The sequence below is a fragment of the Amphimedon queenslandica genome, unplaced genomic scaffold (assembly GCF_000090795.2).
Source record: "Amphimedon queenslandica unplaced genomic scaffold, v1.1 AMPQUscaffold_13520, whole genome shotgun sequence".
Classification (NCBI taxonomy): Eukaryota; Metazoa; Porifera; class Demospongiae; order Haplosclerida; family Niphatidae; genus Amphimedon; species Amphimedon queenslandica.
The window spans coordinates 497,112-506,217 of record NW_003546244.1 but is presented as its reverse complement, the minus strand read 5'-3'; the positions used below and the strand labels follow the sequence as shown (position 1 = coordinate 506,217).

General features: G+C 39.4%; 3 protein-coding genes across 3 annotated transcripts; all 3 read right to left on the bottom strand.

The window, feature by feature from the left end:
* Nucleotides 1-150: 150 nt before the first annotated feature.
* Nucleotides 151-2,950, bottom strand: LOC105312438 (85/88 kDa calcium-independent phospholipase A2-like). Its single transcript, XM_011405092.2, has one exon. The coding sequence runs from the start codon at nucleotides 1,946-1,948 to the stop codon at nucleotides 308-310; it is 1,641 nt and encodes a 546-aa protein (XP_011403394.1). The 5' UTR covers nucleotides 1,949-2,950; the 3' UTR covers nucleotides 151-307.
* Nucleotides 2,951-4,015: 1,065 nt separating this feature from the next.
* LOC109581341 (85/88 kDa calcium-independent phospholipase A2-like) lies at nucleotides 4,016-6,204 on the bottom strand. The gene has a single exon (XM_019995397.1). The coding sequence runs from the start codon at nucleotides 6,159-6,161 to the stop codon at nucleotides 4,119-4,121; it is 2,043 nt and encodes a 680-aa protein (XP_019850956.1). The 5' UTR covers nucleotides 6,162-6,204; the 3' UTR covers nucleotides 4,016-4,118.
* A 72-nt stretch (nucleotides 6,205-6,276) lies between these two features.
* LOC100637023 (85/88 kDa calcium-independent phospholipase A2-like) lies at nucleotides 6,277-8,455 on the bottom strand. The gene has a single exon (XM_003382661.3). It carries the CDS (start codon nucleotides 8,438-8,440, stop codon nucleotides 6,347-6,349), a length of 2,094 nt encoding a protein of 697 aa, XP_003382709.1. The 5' UTR covers nucleotides 8,441-8,455; the 3' UTR covers nucleotides 6,277-6,346.
* Between the last annotated feature and the right edge of the window lie 651 nt (nucleotides 8,456-9,106).

Sequence of the window (9,106 nt, the reverse complement as noted above, 5' to 3'; positions counted from 1 at the left end):
TACCCCACCGCTGTCAACTGATGTAGGGATGTCTACAACTGATGAGGAAACACTCATTGATATGCTGTATGAATCTCAAATGTATTTTTTTGACAATCCTGAGCTGATTGATGGCATTGCAAAGTGTTTGCTGTCAAAGTAGACTGTGAATTTTTTTGGCTTGTTGGACTTTTTGCTTAAATTTGATAGATGAATTTTAAAACTATAAAAACATTAATGATACATGTAGTATCTTTAAAGTTTGCATAGCTACAATGAGTTGTGATAACACCCACAATTAGTAATGATAAAATAAATTGTGTAAAGATTACTTTCTTGATAATAAATATTTAGCAACATCATCAATGATCTGTGGATTATCAAGGTAGTACATCTGAGAGTTATACATCATGTCGATCAGCTCTTTTTCATCAGTAGTAGCCAAATCAATCGCTGTATCCATTGAAGGAGTAAGACGAAAGTACTGACAGCCAAGGGCATCACAAAATGCTCTAGCACGATCCACTTCTTGTCCATCGCATAGTGTAGCTTGGTTTAAAAAATGCGAAGCGAGGCTTTGGAGCGAACGAAGGTTTTTACAGCTTAGAAGAGAAAATGGTGATGTTGCGTATAATTCAACTGCTTCATCTACATGTTTTGAAGTTACTAAACCAGTGCCCACCGAAAGCACACAGCCAAACTTAGCTGGTTTCCCTTCTCTTTTACCTTGCTCTATGATCTCTGCCATGCTATCCAGTGTGGGATTGTTAGAGACCAGTCCTCCATCAAGAAGTGGGAGGTCACGAAGTCTAGGGAAATAAGCCGGAGCAGCTGTACTGACTCTGCATGCCTCCCATACTTTTCTTTCTTTAGGTCCAGCCTGCCCATCCCTTGATCCTCCATAACTGGTCATCAAGTGTAGCTTGTAGGGAGTATATTCTGTTAGTGTTGCCGTGATGATAACCCGATAACGTGGATCGAGATCAGAGAGGCATTCATCTTCTGTGAATATGTCTTGTAAGATTGCGTTAAACTTTTCTCCTTTCTCAGAGGCAGAGCTTTTGAGAACATAGATGAGACCCTTGCTGATCATTGCCCTGATATTGTAACAGTCTGCCTGTAAGTAATACATACAGGCGGCGACCATTCCTCCACCACTGGTCCCTGCTATGTAGTCAAAGTAAGTATATAATCGTCGCTTGTCGGGATCAAGATCAAGCATCCTCTCCTCAATAGCAATCAGTGCCTGCATGATGTTAAAAATACGAATTCCACCTCCATCAAGACTCAGTAGGAATACATCGTCCTGGTTTTTTGAACGGGGTGGGATTGTTGGATTCTTTGTAAAGTACTCAAAACTCTTCGCTTGAGAATCTCTAGCCTTTTTCAGGACCTCAATGATAGGACTGATGTCTCCTTTTTGTGCTTCCTCTTTTATTTCACGTTTTTTTGCTTTTGGCATGCTATCGAGTGGGACAAACAAAACTGCAGCACATAATAGTCCTTTTCTAATTGTTGGGGTTTGTTTTTCTTCTTTGATGTTTTCCGCAACATCCAGTGGAGTTTCATTTTGCCTGTTAGCTATTGTGGTATCAGCATTGAAGGCTATCAATGCCTTCACTAAGGTAATGTCACACCTCTCAACTGCCAAATGAAGGGCAGTACTCCCTGTCTCCTCGTCTCTAATATCAGGATCACTACCAAACAAAAGAAGGTTCAGCGTAGTTTTTATGTAGCCTTTCTCTACTGCTTTCATGAGTGGGGTCTTGCCACCACTCTCATAATAATCAAACGAGATGCTGCCTTGTCTCAAGAGACTTCTTCGATCAGTATGACCCGTTTGTCGTCGGTTTATGGATCTAGCCCTGAGATTTCTGGCTGGAACTTTGCGAAATTTCTCCCAAAGTTTCTCTGTAATGGTATAATCATCTACATCTAGATCCACTGATTCTTTACGGCGCTTTGCCATAACAAACCAAACCAAGACTACTCTTGACCAAACTGACCACAAAAAATAATGAGAGCACTGAAGTGCAGACCCTCGCCACAACTGTTATGTAGGTTGAGCAGTTTGTGTTTTCAATTTAACAAGTTTAACAACAGCAAAATGCAATTAAAAAAATTAGCAAAACAACAGTACCACACCCGCCATTTTATTTGGACTGATGGACTCATTATAGTCTCACACATGACCAGCCTATTTGGACTGATGGACTCATTATAGTCTCACACATGACCAGCCTATTTGGACTGATGGACTCATTATAGTCTCACACATGACCAGCCTGTCTGAGCCTGAGGCTGATAACAGCTGATAGAGGTCTGTCACGAAAAAATTATCCTATGGGATAGAAATATCACGTGATATTTATGTCCGCGTCAGCAAATTTTTGTCCTACCCAAAGAAAAGTGTAAAAGAATTGTATTCGACTTTGTTCCTTAATTATTTATCTATGGAATACACGTACAAAGCATGTGGGACCCTTTATTATACGTTCAAGGTACGTAGAAGAAGATTTCAGATCGAAGAAGGATGACAGACAGTCACAGACTGTGTCAAGAACCGAGTGAAGAACCCAGGAAAGAAGAGGATGATCTTGTGGAGGAGGCAGCTGTGTATTTAGCTGATAGAAAGTGTCCAGAAGGTTGTAGTGCTAACAGAACGAGGCAGATAAGGAAAAGAGCTGAAAAGTTTGTTTTCAGTGCAAAATGGGGAACCGTATTACCAGACCAAGATGAATGGTCAACTATATCATGATAGTGTAGGTGTTTTGTGTATTTTAAATAGTTTAGTTAGTTATGTGTATGTATGTATGTACGTAGTATGATATCTGTGCTTTTGTAGACAAACTCAGTATATATATGCATCTGTATTCATGATTTGAATAATTAAATCAAAACATCAATTATAACAAACTGATGGAACAAATAGTGTAGTTATATATGATAGCTTGCCTGGCAATGGTATTGATAAACGTAACAGGGAGCAGATAGCAGCAATACTGCAATGCACCGAGACCGAGTACAGGGAAATTAAAGTGACTGTTCCTAGTATGCAAATTAAGGCAAAATGGACAAAAAGAAGTTGTGGCTTATTTGCCCTTGCTTTTGCAATGTCAATTTGTGCTGGTTAAGACCCAACTTCTTGCAGCTATATTTAACATAAGCTTCGTTTCCATCTTTTATAATGCTTAGAAAAGAATGTGATGTCTTTGTTTCCTACTTGTTTAAGAGCTAGATGCCCTGGACCATCAAAAGAATACAGGTTTCCTATATATATATATATAGCTACTGCCTGTGCAGACAACCTATAGTAATGAAGAAAGAATGCCGGTAAAATGTTCTTAATGTAAGGAGTGGTATCACGTAGAGTGTGAACAAATACCAGAAGATGTTTGGACTGATAAGGACTACTTTTGGTCATGTAATTGTTGTAAAAGCTGAAGACAATTATTGTTTGATAATGAAATGTATTATTATTATTAATACTGAGTGCCAAGTAAATTTTCCTTATCAAAATAGTCTATGCATAATATTATGATCCTAGGATAAAATATTTCAGATACAATTTGTCCTAGGACAAAAATATTTTTATATTATTTTGTCCTAGGACAAAAAAATTAGTCCTAGGACAAAAAAATTAGTCCTAGGGTAGGACAATAAAAGCTTGCCTAGGACAAAATATTTCTGAAAATTTTTGTCCTAGGACAAAATATTTCTGCAAGATTTTGTCCTAGGATAAAATATTTTGTCTCATCGGGACAAAATTTGGGTGGGACAGATTTTTCTGCGACACACCTGCTATTTTAATTGGATCATCATGACCACCCTGATAGAGGTCTACATTCCTGTATCATGGATTTTGATCAGCCTGCACAGCAATCAGTCTAGTATGATACGATCATGATGATCATCTATGATACAACCAAGCTGGAGTATGGACCTGGTTCAGCCAAAGCAACAGACATGATTCAAACAATTGATACCAGCCAGGGCTGTATCAACAGGCTTGAATCATTGATAATTCTTGGCTGAGTAAGTAGACAGAATTTTATAACAAATTAAAAATTTTTTTAACCAATATAAGTATGCATTATATAAAAGAGTTTCAGCAGCAGTGCAAGACTACAGGACAACTGTCATTTAGATTTTGCAAGTATGCACTTTGCAATGTCATCAACTTTCTTTGGGTGTGCGAGAATGTCCATTTGCGTATGATACATCATGTCAATGATTATCGCACGATCAGTACAATCTGGATCAACATCTTCCGATTCTCCGTAAAGAGGCGGAGACCATCGGTAGTAATTCCAGCCACTGTTTTGACACCATGATCTAGCAATCTGGACGCAATGACCATTGGATTGGGTGACCTCTTCAATCAAATGATCAAATACACTAATCAGACTCTTTGCTGCTTTGGGTAATTTAACAAGACTCTTTAATGAGGCACCAGGAAGAAAAAGATTGACATCTTCCACATCCTTAGACTTCCGAGAATATCCAGCTCCAATGGATAGCACACAACCAAACTCAACCTTTTTCTCACTTTGTTCAATGACTTCAGTCATGGCAGCAAGAGTTGGATTATTAGCCATTAGACCTCCATCCAAGAACTTGTCATCAACAGCAGGAAAATGGATAGGGGCAGCTGATGTAATCCGAGCAGCTTTCCAGACTTCAAGATCTTTCGGCCCAGCTTCCTTCTTATCGATTTCATCCATCACTCGTCTTTCATAGCTAGTCATTAGGTGTAGCTTGATAGGGTGCTGGTTTGCAAGGGCTGCAGTGACTATAGCATGCTGGGGCCTTTTCAGAGATGCCATTTTCGTATCCTTGAATATCCCCTTGAGAAAGCTATTCATGTGCTTCTTACGATCTTTCAGCCCTTTATCAAAGACGTGCTCTATGACATCGTACACCAAACACCTTCCAGTCCTCACACTATGGTTTGTGTATAGAAGTACTAGCCCAGCAATAGCACCACTGCTCGTACCAGCAATATAATCGAAATAAGATGATATTGAGGAGCAATGATTTCGTGAGAGCTGCTTCATGCGATCCTCCAAAGCAATCAGGTACTGACAACCATTGAAGGCACGAATCCCACCACCATCCAGGCTCATGAGGTAAGTACCTGGTATTTTCTCAGAGAGAAGCTCCGAATGAGACTCAAAATATATTTTTGTTATTTTGTGGTTGGAAGCTGCCTCGACTAAATATTGATGAATTTCAGAATCTTTTTCTGCCAAATCTATTGGAGTTAAATTATTGCTATTTGCAATGGTTGGATTGGCATTGAATGCTAACAGAAGCTTAACCATCAATTCGCTTTTTGTCTTGACAGCAACATGAAGAGCTGTCCCAATGGAATCGTCGTACTTATTTGGATCTTCACCAAATAACAGCAGCTGTAGGGCAGTTGATACGTATCCTTTCTCAACACATGCAATGAAACTGTGACTGCTAACGTTGCTGTCGGTTTTAAACGCATTGGCAACAATTTTTTCAGCTCCTTCAAGTGACGGGGCCATAGCATCCTGGATCTGTGCAAAAAATGACTTCCATATCTCATCTCCCAGCTCATCATCGTCAATTCCAGTTCCAATTTGCTCCAATTTAGACATAAATTTGCCAAATAAATCCCCAGCAGCACTTGTTATCTCTTTGAAGAAACTTGGGTCATCGTCATCATCATCGTCATCTTTGCTGCTGCCATTCATTGCAAGTTGCAGTTGCTCTATTGCTGTACTTGCTTTTAATTCTTCGAGAATTGGATACAATAATGTGAGATTTTTTGGGGAGGAATCAATCTCTTCCATTATCCTAGCTATCAAATCTTCCTTTGTTTTTATTGGGTGTTGTTGCTGTTTGCGGAGGAGGACATTAAGAAGGTCAACTGTTATTTCGATGTTATCCAGGTCCAGCAACAGAGAGAGGACCGGTCGGAGTTCTGCGAAGGTTGCCTTTGCTTGTTTTAAGTCGTCTCCTCGGTGTAGCAGTAAGAAGCCATCCTCCGCGTCCTTGTCTGGTTTCATGAGAACGCCATACTTGGCTTGCAATAAACTGGCTGCTTCTACAATGCCTACAACTCCGTGAGAGAAATTTTCTAACTCTAGGCTTTCTTCAAACAGCGTCTTGCTGTTCCTGCCAAGCCTAACCTCCTTTATTTTCTGAGACATCGTCTGATTGTTGTAGGCGAAGATAGACTAAATTAAAAGGGGCGTATATTGATCTAAAAAATTTTATTTGATTTAAAATTAATTTTTTTAAAATTATTTAAAAATTTAACTAGATTTCAAAAATAAAAAATCTATGCATAAAAAACAGCGAAGTGCAATTATCAATCATAATGTTAATAAGCAAACTAATTAGCTAGTTTCTTTGCAAGTATGCATTTAGCAATGTCATCAATTGTCTCTGGATTCTGAAGAATGTACATTTCTGTGTGGTACATCATATCAATGATGACATTGAGGTCGGTACAAGCAAGGCCTAGATTTTTAGAGAGAAATGGAGACCAGCGGTGATACTTCCAACCCTTTTCATTGCATAGAGATCGAGCAGCTTGTTCGGATTTTTCTTTCTTGGAAAATTCTGTTAAAAGTTTAAACGATTTAGTAGATGAAATTGGCTTTGTGCAGATTCGCCCAAAAGGAACATTCCAAGCTAAATATTGTAAGCGGTCCACAATATCTGGATCTTCAAAAGATCCCGTCCCAATAGACAATACACAACCAAACTCACAATTTTGCTCAATTTTGCTAATCTCTCCCAAAGCGACATGGGTCGGATTATTAGCCAATAATCCACCATCATAATACTTGCCATCGACAGGAGGAACAATCACAGGAGCTGCAGATGACATAAAAGCTGCCTTCCAAACTTGGTGATCGGTTGATCCAGTTTCACTGTTACTTCCATAGCTTGTTATCAAGCAAAGTTTTTTATTACGATACTCAGTAGTAGTGACTATAGCATGGGGAGGACCCTTTAAAGATGACATTACTCTTTCCTCAAATATCCTCTTAAGACATTTCTTCATCATTTTTTCGATATAAATTGAATTAAAAGATATGACTTTCACCAAAATTTGATACACTAGACATCGTCCGATTCTGAGTGAGTGGTTTGTATAGAGGAAGGAAAGGGCAGCAATGGCACCAAAACTAGTACCAGCTATGTAATCAAAATAATGATGAATAGGGCAAAATTCAGCCGATTCAGGCAAGAGTTCCTTCATGCGATCCTCTAAAGCAATGAGAAATGTGATGCTATTGAACCCACGAATTCCACCACCATCCAGGCTCATAAGGTAAGTACCAGTCCGAGTTCCCTCTGGAAGGTTTGGATTAGAAGCAAAATATTCTTTTGTTTCTGTTTGCCCAGTAGCAGCTTCTGTAAGTAAATGAGAGATTTTTTCTTTATCTGCAGCTAGATATATAGGAGTCTCTTCTATTTCGTTTTCAATATTTGGATTAGCTTTAAAGGCAAGTAGTAGCTTCACCATTACTTTGTTGTCTTTTCTAACTGCTACATGGAGAGCAGTATTGCCATCATTTCTTTGTTGGTTCGGATCGCTACCAAGCAGTAACAACTGCAAGACAATGGAAATACTGTCTCGTTCAACAGCTTCAATGAGGATAACATTTGAAGCACCATCTGTATCATCAACCTCCAATATCTCGGCAGCAATGCTTTCAGCATGTTTAACAGAAGGAGTATCATTATTTTCAAATGGGCGACAAAATGCTTTCTCCCATAACCCATCTTCCTTACGTTTAGTACCTTTCGGTGCACTAGGGCCTCGTCCATGTTTATTTCGAAAGTTAGGGTCCTGTTTGATGTGGCGAGACATTCGTATGCCATCTACTTGAACGCGGCCATCGACTTCCTCAATGCCATCGACTTCCTCAATGCCATCAACTTCCTCAAAGCCATCGACTTCCTCAAAGCCATCGACTTCCTCAATACCATCAACTTCCTCAAAGCCATCGACTTCCTCAATACCATCCACTTCCTCAATGCCATCCACTTCATAACTACCAGAACCTAAACTCATCTCACTCTTTAGGAGGTTCAGATACCCAACTTGACTGATCTCTGCCATCATTTTTTCAACCAGTCCCTCATCAGGCTCAGGCAGAAGGAAGACATTGAGGAGATCTACTGTTATCTCTATATCTACGTCTAAGAGCTCGGAGAGGCCTGTATCCAAGCTATGGAAAGTCTCTTCTGTCTCTTCATTTCCTTCATACAAGAGGAACCAATTATCACCCCTGGCCTTCAAAATAATAACGTACTGGTGGTGTCTTACAAGGTTATCTATGCTTTCAAGTTTTATTACCCTCACTTCACCATTCTGATACACCTTTGATTTGGTGCCATTCTCGAATAGCAGCTCTGGAGCAAGGTTATGGTAATGGTCGAGCCGCTCTACTTGGAATCCTGTGGAAGCCATAAAAACAGGGGTATGCAGTGCACTCCCAGAGGCGTGAACAAGTTATCATTCATAGTATAAATGGAACATTATAAAACTGTGTATTGTTATTCTTATAATGTTGTTGTTGCTGTTGTACTAATTAGGTCTTGTTTTTCTTGCAAGTATGCATTTAGCAATGTTGTCAATTGTCTTTGGATGCTGAAGAATGTACATCTCTGTGTGGTACATCATGTCAATAATGACATTGAGCTCCTTACAACCAGAACCTATATTCTTGGAAAGAGGAGGAGACCAGCGGTGATACTCCCAGCCTTTAGTGTCACATAGGGACTTTGCAGATTCTTCACTTGTCTCTTTAGCCCTGGCATAACTATTTAAAATGTTGAATGCTTTAGATAGTTTAAATGGATTGAGGATTAGCTTAAAAGGAAAATTCCAAAAGAAATATTCGACGTTGTCCATAAGTTTTGCATTTTCAAAAGATCCCGTCCCAATAGACAATACACAACCAAACTCACAATTCTGCTCAATTTCACTAATCTCTCCCAAAGCAGCATTGGTCGGATCATTAGCCATTAATCCACCATCATAATACTTGCCATCCACAGGAGAAAAAATGAAGGGAGCAGCAGATGACATGTGAGCTGCCTTCCAAACATGGTGATTTGATCCAACTTCACTGTT

Coding starts and splice junctions, on each gene's coding strand:
- LOC109581341 (XM_019995397.1), bottom strand. CDS start 6,161: ATGTCTCAGAAAATAAAGGAGGTTAGGCTTGGCAGGAACAGCAAGACG.
- LOC100637023 (XM_003382661.3), bottom strand. CDS start 8,440: ATGGCTTCCACAGGATTCCAAGTAGAGCGGCTCGACCATTACCATAAC.
- LOC105312438 (XM_011405092.2), bottom strand. CDS start 1,948: ATGGCAAAGCGCCGTAAAGAATCAGTGGATCTAGATGTAGATGATTAT.